This window comes from Python bivittatus, unplaced genomic scaffold, assembly GCF_059951505.1.
Source record: "Python bivittatus isolate LINGU-HERP-01145 unplaced genomic scaffold, Pbiv_v1 ctg000480_np1212, whole genome shotgun sequence".
Taxonomy (NCBI): domain Eukaryota; kingdom Metazoa; phylum Chordata; class Lepidosauria; order Squamata; family Pythonidae; genus Python; species Python bivittatus.
The window spans coordinates 30937609-30958152 of NW_028277075.1; the positions used below are offsets into that span (position 1 = coordinate 30937609).

A 20544-nucleotide genomic window follows, 5' to 3' on the forward strand; every position below is an offset into this window, starting at 1 on the left:
TACATGCAACAAATATGGGTGCCTGAATTGTAAAGTGTTATATTACAACATGGTAATGCTGATATTAAATTACAGTGTGTGTGTGATTCAAAAAGCTTTCCATTAGTAGTTATTAATAAACTATATGTGTGGCTTCAGAGATACACACACATGCACATACATGTACATACATATACACATGTATGATACTGACTGACAAGGCTAGGATTTAAATCAATAGTAAAAGTAGTCTGAGTTGCTTTAATAGATTAAGAAAATCATTCAATGAAGCCAAAACACCAGATGTGGAATTGTGTTCACATGCTTTTTGGCACTTTCCTTCATTATATGAAGTGTTGCTGTCAAAAGAAGATCTGTTTCCCACCCAAATTTTTAATCCTGATCAAAAGAACCACTCATATCCCTGAAGAGAGATTAGCATCATTTCTGAACTACTGTGGAGACAGTGAACCCTCAAAGAAGAGCTACAATATGATGGCACTCCTGAATGTGTGACAAAAACTGAACAAAAGGAACAAGAGACAAGAGAATGCATACATATCCACATCTATCTATATATAAAGATATATTTCAAACATTTCAAATGGTTGTTTATGATTAATTTATTTTTAAAGTGAGCAACTGAGCCATAATAACTGCATTTTGGTAAAGCAAAAAAAAAAAAAAGGAAGAAAGGAAAGTTGCACCATATCTCATTAACACTTCATTTATCTAGAAAAAAAATATCTAGGTCAGTTGAATCCTTTCTTACCATCATTTCTGTTGGCATTATACAAAACTTTTTTCCGTTTCTTTTTGTTCTTCTTTGCGCACCAAAGCTTTCCTAAAGACAACAAAAAAAGTCAGTTTACCCAACTCAGGTTTTTTAGCTGTTTTTTTAAAACAATACTCATTAAGAATCTAAAATTGTGAGCTATCATATAAGAATTGCACTTAAGAAAGACCTTGTTAATAAGCTTACAATTTAAAGCAGGAATGGGCAGTCTGTAACTTTTATAGAAGGGGCTGAAGATTATAAGTACAGCAGTGCTGTAAAGTGCATAAGACTACGTTAGGCACGTGGATGTAATTTCTGGGCTTTACTTGAATCCACGTGAGCCCCCCCCAACCCCAAATGTGATGTTGCTTAAAGGAGCCAATTCATTAAAGCTGGTGTAGCTGCACCTTTTTCCAGGGTAGTGCTGAAGCCTGAAAAAAGACCATCTGCTTAATTAAATAGTAGAGAGGTGCTGTGCTTGGAAAAAACAGAAAGAAAGAAAAAAAATATTTCTGAAGCATTCTCAGTCTTCATGGTGGCAGCTGACAGATGTTAGCTGATGACAGACAACAGATGTTATTGTCCAGAGTTACTATCTGGGCAACTGATTTGTCTTGTGGGGGGTGCTCGGGCTCAAATACTCAATTTCTTTTAACATCTAGCTCAGTGTTTTTTAAATCTGGCAACTTTAAAATGTCTGGACAAGTTTGCCAAGTTTGGAAAACACTGAGCTAGCTAATGCGGGTATTTCTGAAGTCTTCCGCTTACCTGATTTTTCTGGCTCTTTGTCCTCCTCTATAGTTTGCTTCATTGCTTCTCTTTGCTGCTGAAAACTTTTTCCTTCATGGAAGAAGATATCTATGAGAATTAACACTGGAAAAACATTATAGTACATTTCTCGTAATAATAAACTACATTATTTTGAGAGCATTTCAAAATGGGCTTCTGGTTCTTTTCAGAACATTGAGGAAGATAATCCCCTGAAATGGGATTGATATTCTATAGAGAAGTAGTCATTTCACTGGTATTCTGATGCCTAGGCAAGGATAATCAAAAAAATATATCAGTTAAGATTTTGAAGAACGCTCCTACTGAAGATATTTGAAACATTCACTAAGCTTATATTTTTCATAAAATTGTACGAGGAATACTCTTCTCACCTTGTAATCAATGTAATTTTGCTCCATTTTGTCTATCTGGCAAGTTGAGAAAATGACGTAAAATGGGTTCAAATTCAAATTAATTATAAAAAGGCTATCTAGGAATAGGCACTGATGTTTGTTGAAAGAAGTATCCATTTCTTCTTAACTGAATGAAACAATTTCTGTATTATTGTTCCTTTATTAATTTATTTTATGTAACTTTATTGTATTTTATGTCTACTTTTTACTTTTATTAATTATAGGTTTAGTTTAGGACCCATGTAGTGTCCTCTGGCCTAAAGGCCATAATAAAGGTTTTGATACTGTGATAGTCATCAACATGGGAAAATATTAGAATGCTCTTGTTCTTGTGAAAAAGTGTATTTTTAGCAATTTAAATAATAGATCCTAAAACTAAAGTTTATAATAAGCCCATTTTGTCCTGCTGTATCTTAGGGACTGGAGGATTCCTGCATCTTAAACAGCAATCAAAATTTATTATTTGCTATATATAGTAGGAGCCAGTTGCAAGCCTTTGTCCTACAGTGAGCATTTCCTTTGTAGCTTCTATACATTTCCCATATATTCTGTTCAAGACCTACAGCAGTTACACATTTCCCTCTATTTCCAAGATTATTGATTACATTTCAAATACACAGAAAAAACTAGTTAAAATGCGATACTATTGTTGAAGATGTGACAATTAAACAAGTACATAACCAAACATTAAGTTTTCATGATTAAAAACCAAGAGGAAGACCAGGCCACTAAGCTGCTGGCACTAACTGTGCTATTGCTTCTGCCTTTTATCAACTCTTTAAAAAATGAGAAATGATTGTATCATATTAGAAGGAATCATACAAAATATAAAGTCTTCTTTGCTCAAGGGACCAATAATGAAGCATTTGAAATGTTGTCAACCCCAAGGGGGGGGGAATATTTATATGGATGCCTGTGTGAACAGTCTGCTTTTCTTATCATTAAGTACCTGGAATAAGGCCTGCCAAAGGTTGATTTTCTTCATCTCCATCTCGATAAGCCTGCCACCAATTTGGATCTTCTTGGCTGATCACATGGAGTATATCTCCTTTTTGAAAAGACAGACCTAACTCTCTGCAAGGGACATAGGGGTCATCAGAAGGATCGTAGTCAAAGTGAGCTTTCACATGGATCTAGGACACAAAAAGATACAAACATAAAAAATAGGCAATTCTACAGCAATTTTAATTTCTAATTAATTTAATTTCTACTAGCCCTTGTGTTTCTCCCAAAGCTTCTCATGGGGAAGGAATAGAGGATACTTAGGAGAAGACTAAGATGTGAACATGACAGTCCAGAAAGCCTTAGCTTATCATCCTCTCCTATTTATTTTCTCCTGCCTCTTGGGGAGGAAGCTTGCTCTTCAACTTACTGTTCCAGACACTTGTAGAATTTATACAAGTCTCAGAGCACTTTTTAAATTAAATTTCTTTTTTCTCCTCATATATCCTGTATCCTTCCTTCAGACAATGAATTGTGGCAGTAGTCTAAGTAAAATTCAAAACATGATGTAACTAAGATTGCTACAGCCAAGAATCAAGGCATAGGTGGCCTGACCCTACTTAGTTCCTGAAATCAGCCAAGTGACTCTGAATAACACTTTCCCTTGTTCAACAAGGAGAAGATTTTTAACAAAACCAAAACCAGAATATAAAAATCAACTGAACCTCTACATCTTAATTTGTTACCAAAGTATTATCTGATATAGTCACATACCACTGTCTCTTTAGTAGGTGGGGGCTTGCTCTGCTGACTGGGAATCAGCACAAACGTCAGAGTGCCATGCATGTCCGCCTGTGAAGAAAAGCATCAGTGAGTGACAATTTAAAACCACCTTGGGTTCCTTGGTAAGTTACTGTTCTTGTCCAGCAGTCTTCTTCCTGAATGCTGATCCTAGATTTCACATCTCCATTTGGATGTATTCTGGTATATTTTAAAGTGCTATGTTTTTCTTCTTTTAAAAAAATCAGCCAAGTCTATCAGACCTAACACTATAGGGAGAAGATTAGCAATGAGAATGGTACCATTATTCAGGTCACACTTGGGAGACAGAGTATTTGATCAGATGGAACTCTGGTCTGATCCAGCAAAGCCTTTCTATGCATTTATCACAGCGCTTAATGTCAGATAGGCAATTGGGGCTACATGAGCCTTTCAAAGGATGTGTCTGCTTTAATACTTTTAAGGAATGCGTACAATAGATTTCAACGAAAGCAAATAATCTTATAGACCAAGAAAGGGAAAGATTATAGATTGATGGTACAAGCAATTCCAAAAGAACAAAAGAAAGAAGCAGAAGGAAAAGATATGAAGAAAATAAAAGGAAGGCTAACAAAAGACTGGATCCTGTAATACAATTCATTTTTTTATATCAATTTATTATCCTGCTATGTTTTGAATATCTGAATTAAGAACAAGAAAACAAATTAGGTGTAATGGAAAGCTGGGAAGTTAGTGGTTAAATTTTTAAAAGTGGATATGAATTTGAAAGTTATTTTGGTGGTGGAGGAATCATAACACAGTATTCATGTTTATTCTCTTATGGTATTATAAGCATAGGTGAGAGAAGTATGGCCTTCCAGATGTTGCTGACTTGAAACACCAATGATAATGGTGGCTGGAGCAAACTGCTTTTTATTCACCAACATTTGGAGGGCCACAGGTTGCCAAGCCTGCTATAAGAAAATCTAAACTAATTTGTTTAGAGAACTATCTGGTGTGCAGTTGGCTATTTTAAAAAGTTCGTATTTTTAAAAAACCTGTCACGTGACTCAACAAACACTCCTTAGAATGGAATGTATCTGCAAGATTGAATGCACTTACCTGTTACAGCTATAAAAAAGTTTAAAGACCTTCTTGCTTGATTAGTGGGTTATGCAGGGTCTGGTTGTTTCACTCTACTCTTATTTAGCTGAGAGTTCCAGGTTAACACTTGTTTTAAATTATTAGGGATGTATATACACTCGGTTGTATCGCAGGGCATTGTTTTAATGTACTGTTGTGCTAGTTGTTTTAGTGTTAATATTTGCTTACTGGGATCAAAGTAATTCAACTGAGTTATAATTATTGTGTTTGTTTTGTATTGCACCTTGCTAAAAGTATGTTGTAAATATGATGATGATGATGATGATGATGATGATGACGACGACAACAATGCAATGCCTTTCTTGGTGCAGCATAGAGACTTGAAGCCATTCTCATTGTGTCTTAAGATATACATGGAAAATTTGGTTGGTATGCACATATTTAAATTAGAAATAGTTACAACATACAGATTAAACATTCCACTAATATAAATTTATGCATGGCCATTTAAGTTCAGCTTAAACAAAATTTCTGACTTCTACAAATGGGTACTGATGGAGCTCCAAGAACAGATCCTCTGGTGCCATTTGTAACTGGCATGCTAAGGATAACAAAATGGGTTGTTCTCCTCTAATTTTAGAGAACCCAAAGCAATATAAGCTGTTTATAAGGTATAAAGGCCAAATCTTTTAAACTCAGTAAAGATTAACAACACTAGAACTGGAACTGTAGAGATCTGTATGCACAACAAGCAGCATTATATTAAGCAACAAATTTACAATTTCATGACATTAAATAAGTGATATGACATACCAGCAAGTCAAAAACCTCATTAACATCTTTTCCACGAATTTCAATTCCATTGATTTCTAAGACTTCATCACCCTCATGCAACAGCCCACTCTTTTCGGCAGCACCTCCCTTCACTATTCGACTAATGATGACTGAATCCATTTCATTTCGTACTGTAGCACCCTATGTAATAGAAAGTGAACATTTGAAAGTATCAGAAATATCTTATAACTAAAATAAAAAAAGTTTGATTAGAACCAGGAAACCTAGATTCAAATCGTCAGTCAGGTACCTTAGATCAGTATCAGTCTAATTTATTTCACAGAACAGCTAGGACAGAAAAGCTGTGAGAGAATCATGCATGTTTGTGTTTCAGTGGTATTCTGAAGTCTTTCAGGAGCAGGCTAAAAATAGAATGATGAAAAGAAAGAAAGAAAAACTGAAAATACAGTTTCTAAGTAACTGTTTAGTTTCTATTGTTAGCACAACAGAAAAAAGAACAACACGGAATGCCCCATAGTATCTTTTGCCAATTGTTACAAAAAAGTTTATTTCTTTGCTATTAAATTGTAATGTCATTATCAGTTTTTGTGGCTCACAGAGCCAGAAAAAATAACCAGATATCATTTCTTTTTACTTCCCTTCTCCAGCCTATCCCATGGATATAAAGACTTTGGGAAGAAGAGTTGTGATATAGTGGTAATGATGGTTGTATCCTGTCAGCCTTCTGAGATATGGCAGGTCAGGAAACACATCACAAGGATTCCAGGAATGCTACTTTATTGTTATAAGGTATAATAAACACAAGTATGAAAACCTATCAGGGCTTCTCTCTACCCCATCTTGTACCAAACAGAATCAGAGGGGTTATTCTGAATTTCTTTCTCAGGCTTTCCATTTTCCCAGACTGAGTTGCTATTTCACCTCCCTTAGTTGGCTCCTTCATTCCAAGGCCATCTCTACATTCCTTTCTGTATCCAGTGATGAACTTGAATGCAATTATAGAATTAGTATATTGTGGCAGAAGAGCACAATCTTGCTACATGGTTTACCCAGAGCACAGCTGTTTACTGGAATGAATTATAAAGATGTGTGAATAAATTCTTCAATGCTAAAAAAAATTAGCATACTTTATATGGAGAACAACATACTGTCTTATATGGAGAACAAATAAGTGTCTTAAATTGGTCTTTAGTATATTCATTCATCGAGTGTGCTTTATAAATACAGGAATATATCATTATCCTCAATTTTCCAAAAAACATTCAATTTTATGCAGAAGCATACACATGAGAAACCAGCACTTGAGTCTACCTAAAATAGATCAGAATTTTCAGGAGACTCTGAGAATGTGAGCAAAAACTAATTATTTCCCAGTTTCACATAACAGTCCACAAAGCCAGCAGTGGAATGAGAAAATGGATTTGCACATTTCTCTTTTATATTCCTGAGGGAGAGTATTTGTATTCCCTTTTTTTACAGGCAATATATTATAATGATCAGACCAAGCATTGTGAAAAATATGGGAGTCAATATTTCCCTAGATCACATTTTAGTATACTTACCAATGGAATATCTCTAGCTTTCTCAATGCGAACAATTTTAACTGTCTCTCCTCCATACTGACCAACATTTTCATAGACCTTTTCATCTGCCACGGATTCTGGTTGCATTTCCTGCTCAGCAACTTTATCATGAGCCAAAAGTAGTGCCTGGTGCAAAACAGTATCATTTATAGTTTGTTATAGTCATGTACCAAATATTAAGTGGGACAGTGTAAAAATACCACTAAGATTCAATACTGGATACAATATTGTCCAGAAGAGGCATTTCTTACATTTTCTTCTGTTTCCATATGGATGGACAATCAAATTAAAGAATGGTACAGGTAGTCCTCGGTGGACAACCATAATTGGGACCAGCAACTGTCATTAAGTGATGTGGCTGTAAAGCAAAAACTCACATGACTGCGCTGATTTACAATGGCAGTTACGGTTACATTTAAGTGAATCACACACAGTCGTTAAGCTCAACGTCACATGACTGCGACTTGCTGCCAACTTTCCCATTGACTTTGTTTGTCAGAAGCCAGTAGTGAAGGTCACAAATGGAGATCACATGACCACGGGATGCTGCGACTGTCATAATTGCACGCCAATTACCAAGAGCCTGAATCAGAATCACGTGATGGATGCTGCAATGGCCACAACTTCAAGGGCCCATTGTAAGTTTCCTCATTCAGTGCCGTCGTAACTTCAAATGATCGTTGAACAAGTGGTTGCTAAGCAAGGACTACCTGAATTCCCATGAATTATGGTTCAAGGAATAAGGTATTTTATCAATACAGGCTATAAAAGTTGATGCAGGAGAAAACTGTTTTCACCCATTTATTGTAATTTTTATTATTAATTAATGTTACCCTATGAAAAAACAGCACATAATTGTACTGGCCATTATGATGCAAATTCTGACTCATGTACCAATCAAAGTAGCCAGCATGTTCAACTGACACTATAGAAATGTTCACAGTCAACAAATTAATTTGTTTTAAATTTTGATTCTTCAGGAATAGAAACCATTGTGCCACAAATACCAACAGAAACATACCTGCCGTTATCTTTCTTTGAATCAGAGTTTTACCATATGATAGAGAAAAAAACCAGCAGATATCTACAGATTGTTTACAGTATATTTTAAAAACTGAACGTTTTACACTTTAAAACAGGGTATTCCTACCTGAACATGAGGAGCATTCAATAAAGAATTAAGTTCCAGCCCATCTTTCTGATGGCTTGGTCTCAAAACATTTTGTACCTGGCAATTAGAACACCAAAAATGTGATACCAGTTATCATTCATCATAAGCAAAGTACTATCTTACTTTTCATGTAAGGAATCTTTTCTATAAGTACCAAGGACAAAAGTATGTTAAAAAAAATTGATTTCCCAACCATTTTTTCAATACAATAAATGGGTAAGTAAAAGAAATCAGAGACCACATTCATTTTTAACATAATATTCCGTCAGAGCATTCAAGGATCTTCCAATTCCAAATGTCTCTGAAGAAGAGCATCTGAATAGGTCCCTAACCCCTGCAGGAGGGGAATGATGGTGTGCTACCAAACATGACTAGATAGGAGTCTACATGTGAGTGCTTCCTGAACAGTTGCAATCTATCCTGTGGATTCTTCCTGAGAGGGAATGCTGAAGTTTTCCATCCTACCTGAAGTAAAAGGGTTGAGAGTCCAAGGGTGCTCCTTCTTGGTGGCTTCTCGCACACTATGAAACACCTTTGACTCTAAGGTGCATGGAGTTCTTATTCTGCTAGGCTTTTGCAAGACATCAAAGGCCATTTTATTCTGTCATTCTTTTAATGCTAATGGTGTGATAGGGTTGTCTTGATGGGATGATTTCTTTTTGCTGCTCTTAAGGTTTTGTTGGGCTGTTTTGCGGGATGGAGGGTTTTTTTTTCCTTTAACAGTTACAGGTACTCCTTGCTTAATAACTGTTTCTTTGGCAACCATTCCAAGTTATGACAGTGCTAAAGTGACTTACAACCAGTGCCCAAAGTTACATCCGTCACAGCACCTCTGCGGTCATGTGATCACAATCTGGGCGCTTGGCAACCAGCTCGCACTTATGACAGTTGCAGTGTCCCAGGATCACATGACTCCCATTTGTGGCCTTCCCAGCCGACAAAAAAGGTTGTAAAATCAGGTCTGGTCATGTGATGATTTGCTTAACAATCTTATTGCTTAGTGACCTAAATTCCCATCCCAATTGTGGTTGTTAAGCAAGGACTACCAGTACTGTAAAACACCCAGTAATAAATAAAACATTACTGAAAATCGGTGATAAGACAACAAATTTTGGCGGCATAATTTTGAGAGATTTTGTGCGTTACATATAAGGAATCTGGAGGATGCATATGACCCTTGGGACTTAATGTGCCAATTTCTGAGGTACTACAGGAAGTCTTCGTTTAGCAACTGCCTCAGAAAGCGAACATTTGCAAATATGACTGAAAATAAATGGCAGTAAAAAAAACCATTTTCTGACCAATGTGCGCACTTATGCCCAAATTTCTGTGCCTGACAACAATGCATACTGGAGTGAGGGTAACACTGGTGTTCCTACATGAGAGAACTTTAAATGAGACAGCAGCAACCAGGGATCTTCACAGCGTCTCTGTCTCTCAGTTACGTGGTTCACTTAGCAACCATTTTGCCAGAACCAAATGTGGTTGCTAAACATGGACTATCTGTACTAGGATTTAAAACAAAAACAAAAAACTAGTCCCATTCAAATGTTGCATCAAATACAAATTAAGTAAATCAATTATTTTTAATCCATAACAACCTACTTTTCAGAGGAATCCTAGAAAGAAAATGTGAATACGCATCAAGTTTCCTCTTTGAAGTATAATAAATTGCAGCCCTACTTTATTACTTATTTATTATATTTAATTATTTACTTATTGGAATTATATCCCAACTTCCTACAGAACTCCAGTCAGCTCCTATGGTGATTCCCTTTCATTTCATTCTCACAACAATTTTTGAAGGAGGTTGGACTGGGAGAGGGAGTGACTGGCCCAAAGTCACTTAGTGGGTTTCTATGGCTAAGGGTGGACTTGCATACCCTTAACCACACTTCATACTGGATCTCTAAATTTATGCAATTAATTCATTACATAAATATTTTTCCATATCTGCTGATTCTAACTAGTTTTTTTAATATAAATCTGTTAGAGAAGTTATCCAATTCCTCTGAAGAAATGTTTAAAATGTAACGTGTATTTTCTCTTTAAAATCAAGGTACAGATAGTCCCGAGGTTAAGGACACTCGGTTTAAGGACGACCCACAGTTAAGAACGGAGCTTACTGTAGTAAAATTCAAGTTAAATACACAATGATTCGTGTTAATTGCACAATGCTACTTATACAGTATTATACAATACTTACATACAAATTTGACTTAAGGACAGACCTTGGGAATGGAACTTGTTCCTAAACTCGTTCCTTGCTTAACTATGCTAAATGGGACCGGAAACTCCATCGTTAAACCACGGGGTTGTAAGTCAAAAAACCACATGGCTGTGCTGCTTAGCGATGGAAGATTCAGTTGCTGTTGTTAAGCAAGGACCATGCGGGTTATTAACCAAGGATCTCATGTGACTATGACTTCCTGCTCACGCAACTGCTGGCTTCCCCATTGACTTTACTTGTGGAAAGCCAGCAGGGAAGGTCGCAAGTCATAATTACGTGACTGCAGGACATGTGATATTTGGAAATCCGGGCTGGTTGCCAAGTGCCCAGATCACAATCACATGACAGCTGGGGCACTGCAACACTCGCAACTTTGAGGACGTGTTGTAAGTATCACTGGTTCAGCGCCATCGCAAATTCGAACAGTTGCTGAACAAGTAGTCATTAACTGTAGACCACCTGTAACATGAGAATCTGTGCTGTGAGTGTGTTATACAGTGTCTCAGTTATTTTATTACAGTTGTTTTAATTTTACTTTTTGCTTTATTATATTGTTTTCTTGTGGATTCTAGTCGCCCAGAGTTATATAGATAAGATGGGCAGCCATATAAAATCCATAAATAAATAAGTAAATGTGCAAAATATTAAAATTTATCTAAATATAACAATAAATACAAACTTTGTAGATCTGAAAATACTGAATTATGCCAATTTCTTTAAAATGCTTTTAATAATTAATTCAGAAGTGCTACAAGTGTTTATTATTATGATCATCACCGCTCTCAATCTTAACCATTCAAGACTGAAATTTCAGATGGAAATCAATAATTTGCACATTAACATCAAAATAGCAAAATATGTATGCAGATTGTAACAGATGATCAAATACTATCATTTTATCTAATTATCTGTAATTTCAAAGACTTACATTTCAATTAAAATGACTCTAGGAGCGATTCAATTTATTCTGTGAAATTTATGTTCAAGATCTACATTTTTATTTAAAGAAATTCAAATAGTATACTAAGATTTTAGTGATTTGGTTTTGATACATAGCCAAGTTTAGTGAATAAAACACAATTTGAGGATATTAAGCTGTATTTAATTGAAACCAATTAAAATTTAAATTTGATATAAGAATGGGAATGTGTAATTTCTGTGGTTATTATTTCATCTATTTTTAGGTACTCTTAATTAAAAAAAGCAGTTAAATGCTAAATAGAATAGTACAGCATTTCCTCATGCTGCCTGGATCCCAAGAATTACTGTAAACACACCTGAAGGACTGAGGATGTCTGGTCAACAAGTTGCTCTATCATACCACAAGAGGTTTCAGAAACTTTTATTATTTCAAAGATTATTTGATACAGTGGTACTTCTAGTTACGAATGCCCCTCCTTACGAATTTTTCGAGATACGACCAGCTCTGGCCCCAAAAATTTATCTCTACTTGCGAACTCCGCCTCGAGTTATGAACCGGATCCGCGGCCATTTTCCCTGCTGCCACGCGGTCGCGGCTTCCTGTGGGCGAGATCGCAGTAGCAAGGAGACGTTCGGTGAGGCTTGTGGGGTGTTTTGTGGCGTTTGGAAGGTTTTTGGTGTGCTTGTCAGCATGGCTCCAAAGAAAAATGCAGAGCAGGCTGGCAACTGACTTTAGACAGGTTTTTCCCCAGAACTGAGCCTGCAGCTAAGAGGCAAAGAAGAGAGGAAACCCCTGAAGGAGATCTCCCTGATGTCCCTTTGGAGGGGGACTCTCCCTCCAAACAATAACTGTCTCCCCACCCCATTCTCCCTCTTCATACTGTGCTGTACTGTACTTTTTTTCATGCTTTTGAGGTTTAAAAATAAAATGCATATGTTTCAGAACTGTTTAGCCGTATTTACATTGAAACTTATGGGGGAAATTTACCTCAGGGTGCGACCAAATTCGGAGGGTGGATTAGCCGTATTTACATTGAACCTTATGGGGAAATTTGCCTCGTGGTGCGTCCAAATTCGGAGGGCGGAACGGATTAACCGTATTTACATTGAACCTTATGGGAAACTTTACCTCGACTTGAGACCAACTCGAGTTGCAACCAGAGTCACGGAACGGATTAAGTTCGTAACTAGAGGTACCACTGTATTTCTATAATGACAGAGTGCTATTTAAGAAAGACATGCAATGCCCCTTTGGACATGCAGAAATGTGATCTAAACTACTGTATTACAGGTAAAAAAATAAAGGTTAGAGAATGAATCTTCAAATTTCTTAAATATAGATTTTAAAAATACCAAACACTATATTTGCAAATCTAAATTCTCATAAATATTAACTTCTAAGTTCTAAGAACCTTTTCTTCTAGAGAAGGAAAAGCAAATATTAATTTAATTATGGAGAGCTTTTAATGTCACACCTAGGACTGGTACTTTGGAACACAATAATTACTGGAAATTTAATTATTAAATGAGAATTTATACCATACATACCTCTTGTGCAAGCTCTTGTGCATTGGAGATAAGAGGATATGGGGGACTTGCTTTGTTCATATGCACAGTAACAGCATTGTGTATCTTAAATGCATTTTGAAAGTCAGTATTTTGCACAAGCTGTAAAATCAGAGCAATTTCCTCTTGACTTTGTGGATCTATCAGTGTGTGTTGGACATGCTTAAGAGAAGACAGCAGCTCATCAACTTCTGCAAAGGGAACAGGTGCACTAATCAGTCTGGATGTATGACATATATGAAATACATTCTGTTAATTAGCAGTACCTCACCAGCAACTACTACAGTTATTTCCTGCACTAATGAAAACAGCAGTCTGATGAACTGATTATGCCATAAAACAAACCATATAGAATCAGATAAACAAAACCTTATAACAGATCAGTTACAAACCAAACTCCCTTGAAATTAATCTTTATCTAAAATTATCAGCTTTGGTAAACTATGTTTAACAATAACACAAATCATTCAAAAACATTTGGTGAGGCTGAAGACAACTAAAGAAAATAATGACTTTGAAAACTGTCTGCGTCCAGCCAAGGGTTGCAGAGAAAAACATTGCGCCCCCCCCCAACAACCCCCCAGTGGATCTTTATGGAAGAAGCAGTTGGCCAGTGATTTGAAATGCTCCTGACTATTTCATTCATTCTAAACTCCCACCCTACCCTCCTGGTCAACAACCCAGAACAGAGCGTATAGAGCCCATATGCTTTCCAGAACACCCATACAAACATGCATAAATGCAAACTGAGGGGACTAGAGAAACAGACGCACACCCAGATGCAACATGTTAATTCATTCTGCAGAATAAAATACAGATGCCTTCTATGACTATTGAGAAGATTCCAAAAGACATGCTCCGCATGTTTTTCCTACCTTGTTAAACTTACGTCACTTCCTTGGGCCTCAGTCCTGAATAAGATGTAGTCGCTTTCTGATTTCCATTCTTCCAAACTCATATGGGATGTCAAGGTAGCAAAAACACTGTCACACTATAATTCCTATGGCAATCACTGAGAGACCACAAACTGAGAATTTGGTTGTGGGAGGAAATGGAATATCTGCTCCAGGAATTTCCTATCTTTTGCTGTAATTTTGTATCACACATCTGGGAGGTTTTACATAATCTTAAGAACTATCTTCAGAATTACTCATACTCATGCTACTAAGTATTCTGAACTACAGTTTTTAATATCACTGTACTACGCTCAGCTAGTTACACATGGGACGGAAAATTATGCACTGATGTCAGCAATATGGTTGTAACATCACATATTTTTTTAGTGGCTGAAAAGTTAAGGAATTTAATTAGAGAAAGTGAAGGAGGGAGGAAGCAGAAAACTCTGATTCCATCGTACACCATAAATCTTGAAAAGATAACAGAAGATGAGAACATTTTCTCATCAAAATAAAGGAGTTTTATCTCACTTCATTACTTTTCAAAAGTACAATTTTAGACACCAAATGTTTACTAACAGTCTTTAGAGGGCTAAGTAATTTCTAAAACTTGATGTGAGGCTATTTAAAGTCAAGAGACCTGTCTCCATCAGAATGAAAATACTGCATACACGTCAGACTGGCATTACTTCTATCTTGCCTAGCAACCTGCCTCTACTTTTAAAGTTATTAAACTTAGGCCACCAAGGTTCTCTCATTGATTTAGAATAAAAATATAAAAATAAAAATAAATCGGAAAAAAACAAGTGAAAGCATTGAAAGGAGGCTTAAAATATATGCTTTACAGCTTTTTAAAAGCATAGAAGCAAAGAGGCTAAACCCAGCAGGGAATGCATTCCAAAGAACTGGGATGACTAAAAGTTTTCTCAAGAGAAGCCTGGGGTCACTGTAACTAAGTCTCCGCAAATGACCTCAGTGAGCTGAGCTGGGGGGCATTGAATCATAGAGTTACAGAAAGGCATTCTCTCAAGGAGCTTGGCCCTATGCACTATAGGGTTTTTAAGATAATAACTAGCACCCTGTACTTTACCTAGAAAGAAGTCAGTAATAATGCAGTGTATTAAGCGCTAGTATAATGGAGTCCCTCTGATTTCTTCCAGAGGCCAATCTGACTGCTGAGTTCTGTAAATTTCCAGGGTAGACACAAAGGAAGTTACTTTGCAGAGATTATCCACTAATCATTAACCAACCCCCCCCCCCACTTGATATGTCCTGTCCTTTTTAATTCATTCTTCCTCATGGACATGTGTTTACAAACACATACAACATATAATTCATGTGCATAACATTCTAAAGAATAGCAGAGAACAACAACGATAACACTAATAATCAGACACACAGAAATAAGAGAGATTTCTTTTTTGGCATGACAGGAAAGCCTATTAGCAGGAGGGAAAGGAATATGGCTGGATTATCATAAATAAATGTTACATAACACATCACTGAAGAGTAGGGCAGAAAATAAATCTACCCTACAAAATGAAATACATTTTTATTTTCAATATAATCAAATAAACAAATGAAAAGCTTTCTAAAGGAGGGGTACCTCCACATCCAAGGCAATGCATGGCACGATCTGAATATGACAATTGTCACATGACAAATATGTGTTCATGCAAAGTTTATTTCCATATCCACAATATACCAAGGATATCTGGAAACCTGGACCCAAATTCATTCTGCTTATCACTGAATAATGCTAAAATGCTAACATCTGAAATGATTCACTCATATCAGATATGAAGATGTGAAATGTGAAGTACCATATCAGCAAATGTACACTGCCCCTTTGCAAAATAAAAACAGTGTAAGATGCTTACATCATTAAAAAAATTTAAACAATCACAGCTTTCAAAGCAAGTTAGAATTTTATTCTGAAGTTTAACAATGTTGTCGAATATTGAAAGATTCAGAAAGAAGATTCAGAAAGAAGAAAAAATATCACCTTTCAGAAATATAATCTGCTACAAAATAGAGGTAACATTTACATTTAAAGTGGGTTACCTGAATGGCAATATTGATTCTAAGCAGAGGAAAAAGCTGCATACTCATCTTCTACATTTAACCTCTGCTAGTAATTTTTTAATTAAAATTACAACTTACAATGCTAGATAAATTAAAATGAGAAATGTTAACTCAGTTCTACAATTCATATATGTTAAGGCTTGTATCTTCAAAGGCCACCTGGGTCATTTTTCCTCCATGTCCCTCTTTTTTGTTTTAAAGTCCTTCCATTCCATAGTGTAGAATACAGACTGGCACTCCTGATAAAAGGCTACTTTGATAAGCAGACACATATACACTACTGTTGTTGAAATTTAATGGTCAAGATTCTGAAGGCACATATCCTTATCCCTTTAAATTTTGTAAACAGGAATATTTGTACGCACTTATTAGTTTGCTTTAGCTTCACAGACTAACGACCAAACTGGACTTATGCTAAATATTTCTTGGCATTTATCAAAAGCAAACATCATGCTGTGGGGACTAACAAGTAGGAGGACCACAACAGATATGAAGAAAAACTTTCATCTCATGCTAAATCCCTTTTCTTAAAGTATTTGTATAAGATAAAAATGTGCATTAATGCCAAAGCTTTGTTCTCAAGGCTCAAGGATTCCAGATCTATTGAAGAAAAAATTCACCAGTCTTTCAGAGACTTTTCATACCACAGACTGATAGTCAATCTCCAAATACCCACAAAGGCCACCTCTATTTTGCAACTGGAATAACTTTAGAGTGGCTTACTTCTGCAACCTCATGGAAGTAATTTCAGAGGAGGAGCTGTAGAGTTCTGTGAAAATCTATTTACAACCTTTCTGATTTTGATGTATCTTTGCCACTGAATGTTATCAGAGATTAATGTAGGTCCTAATGATATATAAAGGGAGTCTGAGAAAACAAAGAAGACAGAAGTTTGATGCTTTGTTGAATTTATATTATTAACAAAGTCATCCACCAAGAACATCCCTTAGTTCAATCATTCAGTTAAAGGAATAAGTAGAGTGACTTGTGTGAGTACTCAACATCGTATACTGATTTGGGCAAGCCTTTCCCTATATAAATAACATTAAGTTTGGCTCTACTCTTCACAGTGATGTTTCGACTATTCAGATAACAGAGGAATGTCATGCCCCACTCAAAAAAAGAAATTAGTGAAGCTCTGATAAACTTTAGTGGCAAAACTTTCTAAAAGGGAGAGGAGAGCAATATTTTTCACAATACTAGAAACAGACTCATAATTAATTCCCAAGTTTAAACAGAGCGAAGATTGTATTTTGAAAATTCAGTGGCAGCAAATAATCATTTTGACCTGCTGCCCATACACCCACATGTACCACCTGGCAGAGTTTTTCTAGTTAGTAAAAGGATCTGGAAAGTTTCTAATTAGTAAAAGGATATGGAAAGCTGTTTTAAGCCAGTCTATAACTGACATGTGGTTTTGTATACCTATATTAATTTCCTCCTCATAACACTGCAACTTAAATGAACACCAATAAAAGAAAGCTATAATGCAGAATCCAGCATAAATATACATAAAAATTCTCTAGCAGTTTTCATCTGAAACTCTTAAAATGATGTTTGTAGAAAAGTTTTTAAACAGGAACAGATTTTTACTGCATAAAGCATAACTTGCATAGAAGATATTAAATAGTAACCTGAGCACAATGCATTATTGTTTAACCTGGTTACTGAGCTTTAAAATCAAGTAATGACCAAGTTGCTCAAGATAGTTCTATTTCTTGATCTTTCGTTAGGGGAAAAAACCCAAATAAACCAATTCAAACACTGATAACTAACACATACAAGCAATCCACTGCCACAAATCAGGCACGGATTTCAGGGCCATGCAGTGCTTTGGAGTCAGCTCCACAAAGGTGCTTCAGACTGAGAGGGGCACAAATATAACACTTGACTGTAACTTTTATAACAGCTGTATTATAAAATGCAGCAGCTGCAGAGTACACAGAAGTGATCTCAGAAAAAGATCTCATTTTGCACATTATTTCCAGAACACTGCACAGGCCAAATAGATTTATCTTTCCAAAGGTGCAAAATAATTAATCTGGTCATCCATGTCTCATAAGTGTACAATCTCGGATATCTTTATAGTATCCAAGATCTGTCATGAGTGCCTTATTGTTGTTATACCTTACTGTATTCACAGACTCTGAAAGAGATCTGTGCAACAGCTCTCATTTGAAACCCTACTACATTTTCCTACATTTTCTTCCATCATTTTTTGTATTAGGAAAAAACTAAGGAGAAGAAGTGACTAGTAACACTAGAAGCCTTCCATAAGATAGTACGACAGAAACACAAACTAAACTTGGACAGGCAATAAAATATTACAGTGTGGAATATTTCAGTTACTTTCATACACAAACATATAAGAAAGCAACAACTAGTTAATGTTACATTCTCAAAGTGGTGGCCATGACCCTCAGCTCGTCCTTCCCATTATAAATATGGTTTTAAATCTATTTATTTCCAATTAAGCAATTCTCTTTTTTAAAGGTATAAAGTATTACCATTTTTTAAATACAGACAGATTAAAATTGTGAAAAGCAATGTGTTTATTTCTTGCCCAACTCTAATCCCCATGAAATCATCAGCTGTATTTATGTAGGTGGGATACATGAAATTGTTTGATTTTCAGCTGTTGTAGTGTTGTCGCATTTGAGAACCTCTGCTTCAGAAGATCAAGTCAAGGAATTATTAGTTCTCCTTAATAATGCTGATGTCTTGTTTCTACTAAACAGGACATAATCTTCACACAAGTGAAACAATCTGTTAATAAACTGTACTAAGCAACAATACTGAGAAAGGGCTGAGAAATCCAGTAAGATATTGGCTTTCATCTTAAACAAAATACCATAATACCATGAAAATACTATAGGAGAATATATACAAAGTCCAGCTTCACTGTCTGAATTTTCTTCTCAGCTTTGAAGCTATCCAGTTTTAGCAAAAACAAACTCCCATTTTGATACATATGAAACAAATCTAGGTAGATATTTATCATATACGTGATGCCATGGCAAGAGCCACAGCAGTATACAATTTGACTATTTGAGACAAAATAAAATTAATTAAGATTAATTCAACCAAGTTAATTAATATTTTAGGAGTCCTTTCTATTTTTATTCCTTCGCTCCATTTATAAGCTTCTAAACAATTTTTCTTTAGGAAGTCATCCTTCAAGATTCTCAATGCATGTCACATTTGCCTGTTGGAAAAGATGCTTGTTCAGGGATCAGTTTTAATACTGTGCTTAACACAGCTAGAGATATAAATAGAAAATAATGGCTTTTAGGCACACATCTTATTCATGAAAAGCTATTGGATTATCCTGGTTTAAGAACACCTACGTTTTTTTTAAAAGGACTCCTGTTATTATCTTGAACTACATTAGCTCTGCTGAAGCAGATTTTAAAAATTCTAGAACTAAAAACTAAATTGAGAATGTTTCTTTACATGTATTCAACTTAAAAGGCTTGTTCCTCTATGACGGTTCTGGTCCTTTGGAATGGCCTTCCTGAGTCAGTAAGATTGCCTCTATTGATAATTACCTTCCAAAGCTAGTTCAGAGATATTCTGGAGGATTTGGGAGTGAATTGTGACATCATGATTGTAATTCATTTTAATTTTAATCTATTGTGAACTTTTATTGCTGTATTTTATAATTGTGAACTGTCAAGATTTGTGAAATTTGGCAGAATATAAATGTAAGAAATAAATAAATAAAACTGGAATGAAACTTATTCCTGACTTATAGGATTTGATTCCAAATGTTTGTCAATATTTAAACAAGTTATATGAAAAACTGTTTTCAATCACTTCTTGAAATTGCACAAGATGTTCTAATTTTTGGAGACATGAATAGGATTTTTTTCTCCAAACATGGATAAATCTGTGGAGTTCTTGGGGTTCTCTGAGCTTGGTTCTTTTCTTGCAAACGTTTCATTACCCGGCTAGGTAACATCTTCAGTGCTAAAATGGGATGGGGTTTGCTCTATATTTATGTGCTGTGGCCTGCCTTGCCAGTGCTGGTGGGGGTGGGGGTTTTATTTTGCTCCTCTGGTAGTTCTTTGATTAGCATATATTTGCTGCTTGATTGCGTGCCTGGTGGTAACCTTTGCTTATCTGGGTGATGATTGCTGGTGAAGACTGCTGGTGAGGCAATCTTCTGGTCTTTTGTCTCTTTTGAGACCACAGCACATAAATAGAGAGCAAACCCCATCCCATTTTAACACTGAAGATGTTACCTAGCCGGGTAATGAAACATTTGCAAGCAAAGAACCAAGCTCAGAGAACCCCAAGGACTCCACAGTTCAACCCTGAGCTACACATATTCACCTCTATTGGTATGGATAAATCTGCTTTATCTAAAAGGAACTCTGGTATACTCTTTAAAAATGTCTTAAACTACATGCTATTTCTATTTCTTTTTGCACTATGGTGACACAAATATTCTGCATGGAAAGAATGTACTTATTACTCTTCAATTTATAAAATTTACTCAAGAATAGACATGTGCTAGATATCTAACTCAATGCTAACCAATATCATAAATGT

At 35.8% G+C, this 20544-nt stretch overlaps 1 protein-coding gene across 3 annotated transcripts in view; it reads right to left on the bottom strand.

The window, feature by feature from the left end:
- The window catches only part of PALS1 (protein associated with LIN7 1, MAGUK p55 family member), a 60883-nt gene that overhangs the window by 8080 nt on the left and 32259 nt on the right, over nt 1-20544 (bottom strand). For all 3 annotated transcript variants that reach the window (XM_007424498.4, XM_025164257.2, XM_088145620.1), the window contains 8 exons: nt 12992-13200; nt 8272-8349; nt 7101-7247; nt 5557-5718; nt 3655-3732; nt 2888-3071; nt 1526-1597; nt 752-823 (listed from right to left, as the gene is read on the bottom strand). In XM_007424498.4, the coding sequence (XP_007424560.1) occupies nt 752-823; nt 1526-1597; nt 2888-3071; nt 3655-3732; nt 5557-5718; nt 7101-7247; nt 8272-8349; nt 12992-13200 (1002 nt within the window). The remainder of the gene's footprint in view (nt 1-751; nt 824-1525; nt 1598-2887; nt 3072-3654; nt 3733-5556; nt 5719-7100; nt 7248-8271; nt 8350-12991; nt 13201-20544) is intronic.